At 46.2% G+C, this 17,723-nt stretch overlaps 1 protein-coding gene across 7 annotated transcripts in view; it reads right to left on the bottom strand.

The window, feature by feature from the left end:
• LOC714226 (BOS complex subunit NOMO1) overlaps window positions 1–17,723 on the bottom strand; it is a 63,134-nt gene that overhangs the window by 26,493 nt on the left and 18,918 nt on the right. For all 7 annotated transcript variants that reach the window (XR_013412398.1, XM_077987181.1, XM_077987182.1 and 4 more), the window contains exons 8-16: window positions 17,037–17,174; window positions 16,618–16,707; window positions 13,310–13,415; window positions 12,995–13,145; window positions 7,484–7,658; window positions 5,958–6,099; window positions 5,540–5,671; window positions 3,687–3,823; window positions 1,783–1,870 (exon numbers count right to left, since the gene is read on the bottom strand). Coding sequence is in view for 6 of the 7 variants with exons in the window: in XM_077987181.1 (XP_077843307.1) it covers window positions 1,783–1,870; window positions 3,687–3,823; window positions 5,540–5,671; window positions 5,958–6,099; window positions 7,484–7,658; window positions 12,995–13,145; window positions 13,310–13,415; window positions 16,618–16,707; window positions 17,037–17,174 (1,159 nt within the window). In the remaining variant the exon portion in view is untranslated. The remainder of the gene's footprint in view (window positions 1–1,782; window positions 1,871–3,686; window positions 3,824–5,539; window positions 5,672–5,957; window positions 6,100–7,483; window positions 7,659–12,994; window positions 13,146–13,309; window positions 13,416–16,617; window positions 16,708–17,036; window positions 17,175–17,723) is intronic.

The following is a 17,723-nucleotide window of genomic DNA, read 5'->3' as shown; positions in this document are numbered from 1 at the left end:
CGCCGAGGGCCCAGGGCAGTGAGGGGCTTTACACAGCTGCTAGCCCAGGTGCGGTACTCAAATTCTCGCTGGGTTTAGCTGCCTCCGGGCGGGGCAGGGCTCAAGACCTGCAGCCCGCCATGTCTGACCTCCTACCCCTGCCGTAGGCTCCTGCGCGGCCTGAGCCTCCTCAACGAGCGCCGCCCACTGCTCCGCGGCGCCTGGTCCCATGGACAGTGCAAGGGCTGAGGAGTGCAGGTGTGGCTGGGGACTGGCGGGCAGCTCCGCCTGCAGCCCAGGTGCAGGATCCACCGGGTGAAACCAGCTGGGCTCCTGAATGGGATCGGGACTTGGAGAACTTTTATATCTAGTCAGAGGATTGTATGTGCACCAATCAGCACTCCGTGTCTAGCTCAGGGTTTGTAAATTAACCAATCAGCACTCTGTATCTAGCTCAAGGTTTGTAAATACACAATGAGACACGACTTCATATCCACCAGGATGGCTATAATAAAACAGACAATAACAAACGCTGGTGAAGGAGGTGAAGAAACAGGAATCCTCATGCATTGCTGGTGGGAATATCAAATGACACAGCCTCTGTGGAAAACAATTTGACAGTTTCTTAAAAGATTAAACATAAATTTATCACACAATGCAGCAATTCCATTCCTAGGTATCGAAACAAGAAAAATGAAAACATATGGACACAAAGACTTGTACAAGAATGTCCGTAACATTAGTCATAACAGCGCCAAACTGGAAACTACTCAAATATCCACCAACTGGTAAATGGATACACAAAATGTGATATAACCACACACCAGAATACTACGCAGCAATGTAATGGTACAAACTACTGATATGTGCTATGACACAGATAAACTTCAAAAACGTGTTAAATAAAAGAAGCCAGACAAAATACCAGCATTGTATGATAAACGTCCAAAAAAAGCCAAACCATGGGGATAGAAAATAGATCAGTGGCTGGCCATGGCTGAAAAACAGGGATTAACTGTCAACAGGCACAGAGGATCTTACACTGTGGGTGACGAACAGGTCTAAAACTGGATTCTGGCCATAGTTGTGCAACTTGGTAAATTTACTACAAATCGTTTTATTGTACATCTTAAATAGGTGAGTTTTATGATGTGCAAATTCTGTCTCCAAAAAAAGCCATTATAAAAGAGAGAGAGGGCTGGGTACAGTGGCTCACACCTGTAATCCCAGCACTTTGGGAGGCCGAGGTGGGTGGATCACTTGATGTCAGGAGTTTGAGACCAGCCTGGACAAGTGGTGAAACCCATCTCTACTAAAAATACAAAAATTAGCTGGACGTGGTAGCGGGCACCTGTAATCCCAGCTACTCGAGAGACTGAGGCAGGAGAATCGCTTGAACCCAGGAGGCAGAGGCTGCAGTGAGCTGAGATTGAGCCACTGCACTCCAGCCTGGGTGACAGACCGAGACTCCATCTCAAAAAAAAAAAAAAGAAAAAGGAAAAAAAAAAAAAAAAAGAACGAGAAAAGAGACAGAAGCCACTGAAAGATTTTAAGCAAAGTGGGAAATGATGCAAATTTTAAAACAGCACTATAAAGAGAGGTCATTGGCCAATGGTATATGTTTGGAGATGAAGGGCCCAGTGGTCTCTACCCAACTCAAACCCGAGAGAGACAGAAAAACAAGAGCAGGCTGAACACACTGAAATTGAAAGCTTGATGCAAACACAACCAAGATAGAAAAAACTGCCTTCAAAACCATCCTCTGGTGCCTTTCCATTTTTCTAATCCATGGCACAAACTTACCAGGCTTGGACAGGCAGAATCGGTTGACTCCTTTGGAGAGGTTATAAATCCCCACATTCTCACGTCCATTTCCATCCTGATAAAATTCCTAAGGGAGCAAAGCCAATACAATGACTTACTAGGAGAGATGGAGACACCAAGATGATTAATAATATTTCTCTTTCCAAACCAGTCATCTGTTTTGCCCATTAATCATCAGAGCAGTTGGGGGCCACAGGAAAATTAAACACCTCCCACAACTTCCAACGAAAGTGTGCTATTTTTCATTCAATCAACTAATATTTATTGAGCGCCTGCTATGTGACAGACACAAGGCTGGGCCTTGGGAGGCACGGCCATGGCTCCTGCTCTCACGGGGCTTATGTTCTAATACAGGAAGACAAAATCAATGCGTCAACAAATAAATTAATGATCTCAGCTGGTCAGTAAAGAAGCTGTGAAAATAAACAGGAAAGCAGGAGAAGAACAATCCCTGCCTAGGGGTCTTTAGCACGCTGGTCCTCAGGGCACATCTCTTCTGAACACTAGGGCTACAGCCTGAATGAGGAGGAAAAACCAATGACACGTGTTTCTGGAGAAGACACAGCATTCCAGGCAGAGGGGAGAGCGTGTGCAAAGGCCCCGAGGAGGCAGTGAGCTTGGTGTGGGACTGGAGAGGACCACTGTGGCTGGGGCCTGGCAACTGAGGGGAGACTGGGAGGAGATAAAGAAAAGGTTAAGGAAGTGTCAAAAAAAAAAAAGAAAAAAGAAAAAAAGATCTTATTACAAGGGAGTTGGAAATTCACTCCACTGCTAGAAGGGAAATGTTTCCTAAGTATCTAAAACTTATTATGAACCGGATATTTATCTCCTATAACAAATCAGCCCGTCGAGTTTTTGTAATTAAGCAGTTAGGGGAGTAAGCTGGCACATGAAACACCAGTTTCAATTCTTCTAGTTTCTCTACAGAGAAACTAAGACCTGCCAATGACATCTGCCACTGCTCGACATCAAAGCATTATAGAAAATTCATGACGGGATCAACATAGGTGCTCCTGAAGCCCATTTCACACTGCCTTTCAGGCCACAGAGACAACAGTCAACAAGAGACTAAGATCCTGTTTACAGCTCCATCCTCTGCGCTGGAATAAATATACCAGAGAAGGTGGGGCACAGTGGCTCACACCTGTAATCCCAGCACTCTGGGAGGCCAAGGCGGGTGGATCCCCTAAGGTCAAGAGTTCAAGACCAGCCTGGCCAACACGGTGAAATACAAAAAAAAAAATTAGCTGGGCATGGTGGCACGCACCTGTAGTCCCAGCTACTCGGGAGGCTGAGGCAGGAGAATCACTTGAACCCGGGAGGCAGAGGTTTCAGTGAGCCAAGATGTGCCACTGCACTCCAGCCTGGGCAACAGAGCGAGACTCCATCTCAAAAAAAAACACAAATATATATATCAGAGAAACTCACTTGGCAGCATCTTAATAAACAAGAGCAGTGTACACCAAGGACACTTTGATACCTAAGAGGGTCACTTAAGCCCTGCCATAACCCTGAGAAGTAGGTATTAAGATCTCAATTTTCGGTGAAAACTGAGGCTGAGATGAAGTAAATGAATTTGCCCAAACCTATTATTACTAATAATATAAAGCCAGCGTGCTCTGTACTATACCAAAGGCCACCCCGAATCACCAGTCACATTTAATGTGTGGCCAGGACAAGGAAGTCTCCTAAATACAGGGGTCCTTCCACTGAGAGATTATAAATGCTTCCTGCTTATGCCTTGCCTAACAGGTGGGCGAGTAGAGAGGCAGAAAAGGAAATCTGACTTGATTACGTTTACAATATTCCTGGCATGTTAGTCTTTCTTGATATCCACAAGGCGAGCGTTTTTCCAAATAAGAGACTCCGTAAGTCGTACATACCAGAGTGATGGCGTGAGACAGGGAACATCTCAGCATGTAGCCCGTCTGCCTGAACTCAACTGCAGACACGTCATCCTCCAGCACTTCCACCTCCAGGCTCTTGTTCTTCCAGCACCAATCCTCATGCATGATGCTTACTGCAAAAGCGAACACCAAAAACAGACACATGGGCGTCGAGCACACCACCTCCCTGCACACCACCAGAAACGATGATCATGAATTAACTAACTTTAAAAAGCGGTGTGTATGTAGACATAAAGATAGAAATATACACACATATATATATTTATAACTAGCAGTATTTGGAATAAATTACTGCTAAAGAAAACCTGGAACCGAGCGTGGTGGTTCACGTCTATAATTCCAGCACTTTGGGAGGCCAAGGCAGGTGGATGGCTTGAGGCCAGGAGTTCAAGACCAGCCTGACCAACATAGCAAAACCCCATCTCTACTAAAAATACAAAAATTATCCAGGCATGGTGGTGCACGCCTGTAATCCCAGCTACTTGGGAGACTGAGGCAAGAGAATCTCCTGCACCCAGAAGGCGGAGAGGTTGCGGTAAGCCAAGGTCGCGCCACTGCACTCCAGCCTGGGTGACAGAGCGAGGCTAAATTTCAAAAAGACAAAGAAAAACTGGAACCAATGTCCATGACATCAAGAAAGAAATCCAGTGTGGCCTGTAAGATCAGGCTGCAAGTAAGGCATTCAGGGATCCACAAACTGTTTCTGTAACTCTTTTCTGCTTTGCAGGCCACATGCTTTATTGGTCTCAAACACTTGACTTGGCCGCTGTTACACAGGAGCGGCCATAGAGAATCCATAAACAAACAGGCAAGGCTGTCTTCTAAGGAAAGTACGCTTATAAAAATAGGTAGTTTTTGGAGTCTGCCAAGCCCTGCCATAACAGAAAATATTAATATAATTCCAGAAAAAGCAGTCTGTTTTATAAGCTATCCACTGCCAGCAGCTCCAAGCTGATTTCTGAAAAAGCAGAAATACAGGCAAGAAGTGGTTGAGAAGGGCAAAGAAAAGGGAAGTAACATTTGTGGGCACCAGCTACTTAGCCGGCTCTCTGCACAACGGGCTTTATAAACTTAACTTTAGTCTTATATTCTGCAGAAAGGTTCTATTATGTCTATTTTACAGATGGGAAAACTGAGTTTCGGGGAGGTCAAGTACTTTGCCATGGTCAGTACTCAGCACCAGTACTGGTGCTAAGTTAGTAGAACACATCAGTGGAGCCATTTCACACTTCCTTTTTCTGGCCTTTAGAAATAAAATGCCAGGCCGGGCGCGGTGGCTCAAGCCTGTAATCCCAGCACTTTGGGAGGCCAAGACGGGCAGATCACGAGGTCAGGAGATCGAGACCATCCTGGCTAACACGGTGAAACCCCGTCTCTACTACAAAATACAAAAAAAAAAAAAACTAGCCGGGCGAGGTGGCGGGCACCTGTAGTCCCAGCTACTCAGGAGGCTGAGGCAGGAGAATGGCGTGAACCCAGAAGGCGGAGCTTGCAGTGAGCTGAGATCCGGCCACTGCACTCCAGCCTGGGCCACAGAGCGAGACTCCGTCTCAAAAAAAAAAAAAAAAAAGAAATAAAATGCCATACATCGAGCACCCTCCCTTAACAGAAGCAGCCAGTGGGCTGTGCAGACAAGGTGGCGGTCAGCTCAGGGCCTGGACTCCTCCAGGCTTGTCCAACGCTAAATAATGCAGTCAAGGTCATGAGGCAAAGACGACTTAAACAAGGAAAGGTACATGGTTGTGATACAATTTGAGACCTGGGTTTTAGAAAGTTTACAAAGACGAGAAGTGTGGGAGGGCCACAGGATGTTGCATTCCAATTCTTACTTTTGTATTTTCCAGGGAGCACGTTGTCAAAGGTGAAAGTCATGGAGTTGACCTTGCCGGAGAGCTGGAGGCTCCGCTTCTCACCCTGGCGGCTCAGGGACTGCAGAGTCACCAGCAGGTCACCACAGGTGTCTGCAGGAAAAAGAAGGGAGCGCCCCATGTGACCCCTCACAAGCTTCATCACAGGTTCGAATCCTAACCCTGTGTAATAGCTTCTTTCTACTGCTGAGCTCCTACGAGGCAGTGGCGGGAGGGCTTCTTTCAAACTCACACGCGTCCACTTGACCCCAAGAAGCCTCCCTCGCATGCAGGTGGTCAGCAGCAAACAACAAAGGCAAAAGGAAAAGTTTCCCAAATCCCACCCCTACCTGCTGACTTCTTTGAAACTACGTGTTCTTACTTTCCAGTGATATCTTACCCAAACAAGAGACTTTCCCAGAAACGGATGCCAAGAACTGTACAAAGGCCACATCCATCACGGGCCTGTCGGTCACAGTAAGAGGAAACATCTGGGGTTTCAGTGTCAGCCCTGCTCTGGTCTCTGCCTCAGGAACCATCACCTGCAGAAACGTGGATGGAATGTTAGAGGCTGCATTCGGCGGGATCTTCCCCCTGACCTACAGGGCGCTAGAACATTCATCTGGGCCCACAGCTAAAGAGATTTTGAAGGCCAAAGGTTCATTTCCAGGCCGATTTTACAGTCACAACAAATCCATGAATAACTCATGTGAAGGAAACACAGTTCTACCCAGATGAGAAATTAGCCTCAACAGACCCACGTGTATGAACAAAAGTCTGTCTGGCCTAATTCTCCACAGGCACACAAAGCTGACTTGCCTAACTTACATACTAAAAACCAGTCTCTTTTACCGGCTTCGGATCACTCGTACTGTAAGCTCTGAACCTGTCAACACTATGTGGATGACACTTTGGTAGAATTAAGTCATTTTCTTCTTCCTATTGTCCTGTGTGCCTTTCATGGGCTAAGAAGAGGAACAGATGAAGGGAGCAGCGGCCAACTCTTTCATCCCTAGTAAAGATGACACTGCCCTTCCTTGGAAAAGTCCATCACGCTTCCGAAAGGGCTTCCAAAGGCTTGTCAATGTGGACATCTTCACAAGAAGCCAGCTACCATCTAATAAAGGCAGCTGTCAACCCACATGCCATGCTGTTCTGTGGAAGCAGGGAGAACGCAATCTCCTACCCGGTTTCCCACAGAGGGAGGGGCCCCACTCTGCCCTAGAGGAGAGCAGAGTCTAACAGGGAACCTTCCCGGCCCTCTCCCTTTGTGTTACTTTCTCTTCCACAGGGAGGAAGGGCAGCTGCTGATTTGATGGGTGAGAGCCCAGAGAACAGTCTCTCCCCAAGGGCAGGGCCACTGCGCTGAAAGGCATGGTGGGCTGACCTCTGCTCTGTTCTGTCTCTTGCTTGCTTGGGCCAGCTGTGGCTTGGGCCTTTACCATGGTGATGAGACCACAGGCCAGAGCGTCTCCCCCTTCTCGGCCTGCTTGAATGGGTAAGTCGCATGGTCCCTGCCCAGCCATCTTGAAGTCAGGGCAAAGCAGGAAATGGGAAGCTCCATTTTGGCCTGGGGTCCCAGAAGCCACACACTATGGCCATTTTTGAGCTGCCATTAGTAGAGTTCATTTTTGGTCTCCTCTTGGACTCATCGATATTCTACAGCAGCCAGAAGCCTGAAGGTAAAGGAGTGACCGGCAGCCTGATACTAATAAACACCAAGACTAGGAAAAAGAGAGACAGACGGCATTATTTTGTAGCTGGATGCCTATCTGGCTCTACTCTACTGGTGCAGGCTTGTAAAGACTTAGAAACAAGAAGTTGGAAACTGGAATGCTCCTTCTCTAACCCCATTCTAGCTAATAACCCTTCTAAAAATCACTGCTTTTTCTCAAAACATTTTAAATGTAAAACAATGCATCGCACCTGAACTTTGTAAGTCCCTGGTTTTGCTTTAAAACAAAATGATCCATGAGCATCCGTCTCCACGGTGACCAAAGACTTGTCCTTGTCTTGAGATGACAGGACAACTTTGTATTTACTCATCTGCTTGACGGTGTCGGGGAAGCGAATGATTGATATCTGACCACAGACACTAAACCTGCAAAGAGAAGACCATTCATTCCAGCATGAGGACTCGATTATAACAGGAAAGGCTCTTATCAACCAAAAAAGACGCAGCCCTCTCCCAGCCCTTGTTCCTGAGAATAGTTTAATCTTAATGAAAAGACAGAATGCACTCCAGATGATTCTGGTTTTAAAAAGCAACCTTCAGAAAGAAGACTGGACCTTTTTCTACAGAACAGGGGCCCGTAGTGGGGCTGTTTGTGTGTTCTGGGTGACATCTGGCAATCCTCCACTGCAGAGGCAATTTTAAGAAAATCTGTAGATAATAAAAAACGTTTCAGGTAATTGGATCATTGACAGTGGAGCGGCCTTGGACTGAGAATGTGGGCTAGCCCTTAAAAGCAAGAGCTCTAAGCTGCCTAAGAAACTGTGGCATTAACCAGGCCATCAAATGAGGCAGGATTATCAAAGACGTCTTCCTTGCTTGTGATTATATATAATACATGGATGAAAGCAAACTGGGCTATTGGAACAGAAAAGATAATTAAGTTAAAAAATACAGAGCTAAAATTGGACTCCTTGGGAGGTAGGAGCCACAAACGGAACTTATAACGGAAAATCCCTATTAAGGTAATGACTCAGATTTGAGATTCTAAATAAGGAGTAAGGTGTTGCAAGGCATCCCTCGAAAAACACATGAAAGGCCCCTCTGCGAAGACCATCATCCTTGGAGTGCTGGTCTTCATTTCTGAAGCAGACGGTGAGTTAAAGTGTAATAGTACATCCTAGCTGGGGGTCACAGTTGTCTTTCCAACCGTTCATTTTAAAGGCTCTTCAAGAATCATTTTAGATAAAAATTAGTTACTTTTGACATAAAGATAATCAAGAATGTTGGATTCTGACAATTGGGGTACATTAAATGTTGGAACCACCACTCTGCCTCAAATAAAAAACAGTGGAAAACACAATGGAATGGTGGAAGATTGTGTATGTGAAATCTAGGAATCATGAAAAATACCGTCATTCCTTCAGAGTGAAGGGACTGCCCAGCTCTATGAGTTCACTATCTCCAGCATGGGTCAACAAACTACGACCCAAGGACCAAGTCAGGGCCCCCCTCCTGTTTGTGTATGAATTGCAAGCCAAGAAAAAGATTTTTACACTCTTAAGTGGTTAAAATTTAAAAAAAAAAAAAAAAAATCAAAAGGAAGATATTTCACTACATGTAAAAATTATATGAAATGCAAATTGTGGTGTCAAAAAATGTAGTTTTGTTGCACTCTGCCCATTCATTTACAAATTGTCTATCTCAACTGTTGTCCTAGAGACCGTATGGCTCATGAAGTCTAAAATATTTATTCTCTGGCTCTCCACAGAGGAAGTGTGCCAATCCCGGACCTAGTATATGCATTTTGGTTCTCACATTCCCCTACTGTGAACTTTCAGAATAAAAGGATGCAAAGCAAACACTGATACAATCATTCCCAAGGACCTTTCATATTCTCTTGATTTGTGTACCTGTCCGGGGACCCATCGCCTTGTCTATTTCCTATCAAATCTCTTTGCCTCCCTAAGTTGTAAATATTTGAATCATAAGCTCTGTTTTAGCTCATATTCTTACTAAAAAGAAGTGCCTATTTCCCCTAAGCCTCTAATCTATACTGGCTTAGTTTGGAAAAATAAACCAAAAGGGTGGTAGAAAAAGGTTCCGTTATACTGAAGCCCTTAAAAATTGATTTGTATCAATAAATTCTTTCAACAGGGTTTAATATCTATATGGACAAAAATAGGTAATATTGGTGGATATTGAGGTAACTCTATTTTCACAGTCATTTGGACAGAAGCCAAAGAGTTTGTTTTTCAAATTGAGTTTTTTTTGGTTTTTTTTGTTTTAAAGGAAGATTAGGCACCATGGCTCAGACTATAATTCCAGCACTTTGGGAAGTCAAGGAGGGTGGGTCACTCAAGGTCAGGAGTTCGAGACCAGCCTAGCCAACATGGCAAAACCCCATCCCTACTAAAAAATGTAAGAATTAGCCAGGTGTGGTGGAACGTGCTTGTAATCCCAGCTACTCAGGAGGCTGGGGCAGGAGAATCGCTTGAACCCGAGAGGCGGAGGCTGCAGTGAGCTGAGATGGTGCCACTTTGTACTCCAGCCCGGGCAATGGAGACTCTGTCTCAAAAAAAATAAAAAGGAAAAGAAATAGTAAGAAGTATCAGTGTGCTAAAAAGGCAAATGTACTATGTTGGCCAAAAAAAAAGAGATTTTCCAAAAATGTTCAACAAATGCTGTTTTTCTTTCTTTGACCCAAACACTCTACTTTAAACGAGAAAATAAATATATTTCCTCCATCTCCGTGAACAGTGTCTCCTCCATCTACCCAGTGGCTCAAATAAGAAACCTGAAACCTCAACAGCACAGGCCTGTGGGTGTGTTCTCCATGTGACCTACCATATCCATCTACTCCTCGCTCCCTTGCCTGCCAGTCGCCTGGGCCCAGCCACCACCATATCTCCTCCAGACAACCACCACCACCTCATATCTGGCCCCTCCATTCACACCATGGCTTTCCTCCAATCCATTCTCCACACAGCAGCCAGGAAGAAAAACAAACTTTTTAAAGTACCATGATCCCTATCACTCCCTTGCCAACTGACAACTATTTTTTTTCTTCAGACGGTGTCTCACCGTGTCGCCCAAGCTGGAGTGCAATGGCACAATCTCGGCTCACTGCAACCCCTGCCTCCCAGGTTCAAGCAATTCTCCTGCCTCAGCCTCCCGAGTTGCTGGGATTATAATAGGCGTGCACTACCATGCCCCACCAACCTTTTGTCTGTTTAGTAGAGACCGGGTTTCACCATGCTGGCCAGGCTGGTCTCGAACTCCTGACCTTGTGATCCGCCTGCCTCAGCCTCCCAAAGTGCTGGGATCACAGGCGTGAGTCACCACACCCGGCCAACCAACTGACAACTCTTAACGGGTTTCCACTGCATTAGGGAGCAAAGCCCAACCCCAAAGTAGGGCTACAAGGCCCCAGAGCTCCCTGACCGTGCACCCACCTCCTCCAGCTGCAGAGACTGCCTTTCAGGTCCTTCCTATCCTGTGCAGGCCTCTGAGCATGCTGCTCCTCTGCTAGGCAAGGTCCTTCTTTATCTACCTTTCAGTCTTTACTAAGGTCTCTGCAACCCAGAGAGCCTTGCAGAGCTCCCAGTCTAAATTAGCTCTTCTTGTAGCACCCTGGTCTCTTCCCTGCACAACACCTGCCATAATTTAGCATCACAAATGTATTGTCTTTTTTTAAAATCTTGTTACTTTATTTGTTAATTTTTATCTCTTTATTTATTTATTGTTAGACCAGGTTATGAGACTAGCTAATTTTTGTATTTTTGGTAGAGATGGTGTTTTGCCAAGTTGCCCAGGCAGGTCTCAAACTCCTGGGCTCAAGCGATCCACCCGCCTCTGCCTCCCGAAGTGCTGGGATGGATTACAGGTGTGAGGCACCAAGCCTGGCCACAGATGTATTTGTCTTCAGTCTGTCTCCCTGGTAGGGTGAAAGCCCCATCTCTGGAACACTAGTTTGATTAATTATTAGGTACGAAGCATTTCTCAGTGCCTTATCTAGAGTAACTGCGCAAAGTGTTTATGGAAGGTGGGAAGCACTTAAATCCAAGAATTACTTTCTGAGGGTGATTTGCTTCCTTGTCCTCCATTCACCACTGGACTCCTTGACCTCTGCCTCCATCTGTCTACAGAAAAGAGTCACCGTGGCCTCCTCAGTGATCAAGCCAGCAAACTGTTCACCAGGGCTCAGCTCCCTGGACCTCCCTGTTGGACACTACCTCCTACCCCAAACTTAGCTTTCTTAGCTCCTATGACCTCACACTCCCTAGGTCCCCCTTGGGTCACCTGGCACTCTGTTTTTGACCTACTGTTCTTCTCATTCTACCTGTACATATTTGAGGTCCTGGCTGCCACCTGCAGCCAAATCTTCAGGATTTACCATCCATCCAAGCACCTATTGAAGAGCTCCACCTACTGGTCCTAGACCAACGTGGCCAAAACTGAACCTCATCACCTAACTGGCTCCTCTTTCTGTCCCCAGCCATCGCAGCTCTCAAGCTGGGCATCCTAAAGTATCTCATCAATCTGTCCTTGACTTCCCTACAAGGCAAGCCATTGTTGCCTCTGCTTACAGACCTCCTGTGCCCAAGTCCTGTCCGCTTCAAAGCCACTCTCCCCCATGCCATTGTTTTCAGAATGCCCTACTGAAAACAATGATCAAAGCTTGTTATCTTGATGCTCAAAACCACTCATGGCCCCTTGGCCCCAGTGGGAGAAAGCCCCTATGCCCTGGTGGGGTGTGAGGAGGTGCTATGGGGTTGGCCTCATCACCTCCTTCACCTGCCAGTACATTCTGCTCTGGCAGCATGCAGTTTTACACCCGTAGCCACCTCATGCTGCTTTGAGACTGCCTGACTTTGCTCTTGCCGCGCTTCTCCCAAGCAGACCCTGCGTTCTCCTTCGAAGCTACTGTTTTGGGAGCGCCTGTTGTGTCTAAAGCTGTTCTGCAGGTGACATGCAGGTGAATCTGGGATCTGACCCCAAAGCCCGAGTTCTTGGCACTACACAATCTTGCTTCAGATGATGGTAAAACCACACGAATTCAACCACAAGATGTCCCTGCCTGTACTTATAGTACAATGAGTAACTACAAGCAGGAAGAACTACGCCAATGACCTGAAGCCTCTTCCAATAAGCTTTCTCAACCAACAATACCATCTTCTAAAATCTTCAAAGATTAAGCAGAGGGGTCCTGTGAAAGATCATGAAAGTCAGACATGAAAGATTTTTTAATTTCACGAGCTCATTTTAACTTGAAGCAAGGGACTTTTCAGTAAGCATCCAACATGTCAGTACCTTCAGTTTGTAAGATTTAGAACTAATCTTTCTTGACTGGGTGTGGTGGCTCACACCTGTAATCCCAGCACTTTGGGAGGCTGAAGCAGATGGATAGCCTGAGGTTAGGAGTTTGAGACTAGCCTGGCCAACATATAGTGAAACCCCGTCTCTACTAAAAAATACAAAAATTAGCTGGGCGTGGTGGAGCACGCCTGTAGTCAAAGCTACTTGGGAAGCTGAGGCAGGAGAATTGCTTGAACCTGGGAGGCAGAGGTTGCAGTGAGTCAAGATGGCACCACCTCACTATAGCCTGGGCAACAGGGCAAGACTCTGTCTCTCAAAAAAAAAAAAAGTACTAATCTTTCTTAAGTTCTTAAGCTCAGCAAAGACACACAGATCACAGGTCATTTTGTTTTACACTGGCTGCCAGCATAAACACTGGCACTTCCAAATCCACACAATAAGCTTACCCTGTTGCAATAATGTCAGCCAGCTGAGGTGTGTTCGGTGCAATTTTGATGGTGACCGTTTCAAAGTAGAGGTGCTCTTTCTGAGCGTGGATGGTGTATGTCCCTGTGGTTATGTTCTCAAGGCGGAATGAGCCATCAGCTTTTGTTTTAACTGTAAAACAAAAACACACGAACAGAAGATAAGCCAAAAACAGCTGTGTATCCTTACATGTACACCAGAATACTTGAGACCAAAAGCTGCCATGTTTTCATATAGTCATCGGTTCCTTTCCATTTCTCTCTGTGGTCCAGAAAGAGCGCTGGCCAGCAGCTCACCTTTGATTTGGTTATTCAAGGTGACAACTGCTTCTGGAACACCATCTCCTTCGGGTCCGTTCAAGACCCTCCCAGTGACGGAGAATCCCATGACGTGGAACACGGGCTAGAAAACAAAGAACAGGAAGAAGGTGCTCAAAGGTGCTCCTGTGCCAGAGCCACGAAGCCGCCTTCTGCTGCGCCGGCCATCGCCCACCATGTCTGCTCCTGCCGCCCACCTCCCAACCCTCAGTCCCCCAGTCCTGTGTGCCAGCCGGGCTCCCTCTCACTTTACCCACATCTGTCTTCTCTGTTCTCTTCCCAACACACTGCTGAGTGTCAAACAACAGAAAAGGTCTAGAGACTTACTTTCCTAGTTAAAAGGTCACTGACTCAGGCTTCTAAAAGCCCTCCACCCTTAACTCTGTGCCCTCTCCTCCCCTCCAGATGCCCCCATTTTGGTGAACTACATCTTCCTCCAGTCTCCCATGCACACCCCAGCATCACTTTGGACGCCCCCTCCCTGCTCCTCCAGCATCCATCACTCCTGTGGATCCCACCTTTGCAAGGTCTCACATGCCCCCTCCTGTCTTTCCACCACGGCCTGAACACAGGTCCTTATGAAATCCACCTAGGCCGGGCGCAGTGGTTCACGCCTGTAATCCCAGCACTTTGGGAGGCCAAGGCAGGCGGATCACTTGAGGTCAAGAGTTCAAGACCAGCCTGGCCAACATGGTGAAGCCCTGTCTCCACTAAAAATACAAAAATTAGTCAGGTGTGGTGGCAGGAGCCTGTAATCCCAGCTCCTCGGGAGGCTGAGGCAGGAGAATCACTTGAACTCAGGAGGCGGAGGTTGCAGTGAGCCGAGATCGCTCCAGCCTGTGCGACACAGCAAGACTCTGTCTCAAAAAAAAGAGAAAAAAAGAAAAAAAAAGAAATCCACCTAGACCACCCTCCTCCATCCCCATCACTAACTCACACGTGGTCCCGTGCTCCGTGTCTGTGTCTGTGCCCCACTCGCCTGTGAGCAGCACACCTGTGCTTTCTCTGCAGTTACTGAGTTCCAGCCCTGATCTGTGTATCCTCAAGGTCACCACTGCTAACCTAGTTTAATATCTTCATCAAACTTACCAGTATCTGAAATGTCCTTGTTCGATTTCTTAGTTGTCTCCCTCCCACTAGCATGTTACCTCATGAAGACAGGGACCTTTTCTGTCTTAGTCACCTGGTACACAGCAGGCACTCAATAACTGACTCATGAATGAGTGAATGTGTGCATGCACGTGTGCAACAGCATCTGAGATGAAGCTTTAAATAATTAAATTACTTCCTTTTTATGCCGGTAGCCCTTCTTATTTTTATTTTTATTTTATTGTTTCAGCCAATGGTTTCTTAGTGATGGTCTCACATGACAGGTATTCCTTCTTGATCTTTCCAAAAAGACACGTTTCATTCCATCCATTACCTACTTATTAATTCACATATGTACTCAACAAATATTTTTACTGGGCACCTACTATGTGCCAGGTGCTGAATCACATGTTAGGAAAACAGTAAAGAATAAGACACTTAACGGTTCTTGACCTCAGGGAACTTACAGGGCCCCATTCCCTGAAATTCCATTCATCATTTTCAAAATCTGTATTTGGCTGTAATCTGGGAATAGCTGTCTATTCTCACCGGCCCCCATCCTTCTCTCCAAGCCACATGAAGCAAAATAAAGGCTTCATCTTCTCACCCTTCTCTTTCCCCTCCGGTGTACAGCGGAACGGTCAAACACATCACTGAATCTTAAAAAGCAGAGTCTGCACCCCACTGTGCACATGACCTAAAAGCCCGCTCCTGCCAGTTTAAGCTATTCTAACACAGTACTTTCCAATGTAATATAAAAAGAAAATGATTAAAATATAATTTCTTCAATAATTCTAACACTGGGTGGTCCACTTAGGAGAGGCTGTTATTTTCTTTTGGGATTTGCTCTAGCTAGCCAATTTTCTACAGTAACCATTTTCTACTTCTGTAACGAAAGAAGACATAAGTGAGACGAAAACTACATTTACCATCTATGTAAGGGTCTAGGCAGTTTATTAAGCCACGTATCACACTGCCCATTCCTACCACCACGGTCCAAGCTCTGCCAGTTCTCACCTGGTTTATGGCCATGGCATCCCAACTGGTCCCCCACTTCCACCCTGACACCCTGCAAACTCTCCTCAACACAGCTGCCAGAAGGATCATGCCGCTCCTCTGCTAGGAACCTTCCAGTGGCACCAATTCTCACCCAGAGTTATAGGCAAAGTGGCCCACCAGGCCCCGCACAATCTGCCCTGTCACCTCCCTGAACCTCTCTCTGCCTCCTCCTTCCTTGCTCATTCCCTCCACTCCAGCCACCCTGGCCTCCTTGGGGTGCCCCGAACTCTTCAGCACACTCCTGCCTCAGGACCTTTGCATGTGCTGTTCCCCGAGTCTTACACACTCTTCCTGCAGGAGTAAAGTATGGTTCTCTCGTTCTTTCCCTTCAGGTTGTTGCTCAAATGTCACCTTCACAGGGAGGACTTCTCAAAAACACCCTATGTACAACTGCAACCCCTGTCTCCACCCTGATACTGCACGATCTCCTTTCTTCCTTTATTTTTCTAGAGAACATTTATCACCTTCTACTGTACTTTCTAACTTATTCATCTATACACGTATGGACCCTTCCCATCATTAGAACATGAAGTCTATCCAGGTGCAGCGGCTCACACCTGTAATCCCAACACTTTGGGAAGCCGAGGCAGGCAGATCACTTGAACCCAGGAGTTAGAGAACAGCCTTGGCAACATGGTGAAACCACATCTCTACAAAAAATACAAAAATTAGCTGGGCATGTTGGTACGCGCCTGCGGTCCCAACTACTCAAGAGGCTGAGGTGGAAGGATCACTTGAGCCCTGGAGGCAATGGTTGCAGTGAGCTGAGACCGCACCACTGCGCTCCAGCCTGAGCCACACAGTGAAACCCTGTCAAAAAAAAAAAAAAAAAAAGTGAGGTCCACAGGGACAAGAATTTTTGCCTCTTTTGGTCACAGCTGTATCCCTAGTCCTGGAATGGTGCCTGAAATATATGTCACTGGCACTCAATAAATATATTTCACTGAATGGGGAGATTTAACTAGGAATCCAGTTCTCTACAATAAGGACATCATGTGCAAGAACATAATACCAGATTGCACTTTTTCCAACAGCCCTTCCAGAAAATATAATCGATTTTTTTAAAACATGTTTGCAACACCTGTGCCTAGGGATGGGAACTCAAACACCTGTCCCTCCAGAAGACAGAAAAGCCTTACCTCGATTTTCAGGCTGTCGTGCTCCACTGTGAAGTCAAGTCTGGAAGGCGCCACATCAAAGGTAATCCTCTCCCCTCGATAGAACGGAATCTGGAAGGAAGAGTCTGTTAATCACTAAGAACCACGAACATGATCAATCAGCAATATTAATACTCGATCTAGCAGCCCACAAACGACAAGGGGTTCAAGACAAGCCAAGAGAAATGCTCATCATAACTATTGCAGATTTGAAAAGAGGAAGCCTTGCCCTTTTGGTAGCTATTACTAAGGGGTGAGTGTCTCATCTTAAGTTACTTCTTAACAGCATTTACAGAGAACTGCAGGCCAACCATCTTTTCCTTTAACACCCAAACAGCATTGGCTTTTACTGTGTCATGAGAGTCCCAGACATAGACAGAACGGAAATCTGCTTCACTCACCACCGTGTAGCCCCCACTTGGCAAGGAGTAGAAGGAGAACGAGCCATCTTCTCTGGAGACCGTGTAGCACAAATACACCAGACTCTCGTCTTGGTGCTGGAACCCAGGCACTGGTGAGACATTGCAGCCCAGGACATCCTATGCCGGGGGAAAAAAAAGACAAGACTTCTTTTTCCATTTACATGTTCTGAACATCGTCAATTAGCCACATCATAGGAAAATTTCTGTAAGTTTCATGTCAATATATGTATTTCTGAAATCTAAGACACATTAATACAGATAAAAGGAACGAAAATCTTGACATTCAAGTTGTAAAGTTAAAAACTGCCACTGTCTTCTCAGGAAAAATGACATGACTGTCCTTCCTTATAATGGGTCACCATTCTCCAAATAAGGAAACGGAGGCTCAGGAAGGTAATGTGACTGGCCCAGGGTCGCACAGCCAGGAAGAGGCATTTGTTTAAACCTGAGATTTATTTAAACCCAGGTCTGATTTCAAAGCCTGTGTACCTTCCATCACATACCACTGCCTCTCAGTGTAGATGTGCAATGTCTTGTGAGTCAACAGAGACACATGATATTCTTGTTTTTTTTTTTTTTTTTTTGAGATAGTCTCACTCTGTCACCCAGGCTGGAGTGCAGTGGTACGATCTCGGCTCACTATAACCTCCACCTCCCGGGTTCAAG

The sequence above is a fragment of the Macaca mulatta genome, chromosome 20, assembly GCF_049350105.2.
Source record: "Macaca mulatta isolate MMU2019108-1 chromosome 20, T2T-MMU8v2.0, whole genome shotgun sequence".
NCBI classification, from domain to species: Eukaryota; Metazoa; Chordata; class Mammalia; order Primates; family Cercopithecidae; genus Macaca; species Macaca mulatta.
This window is presented reverse-complemented; position numbering and strand designations above follow the sequence as displayed.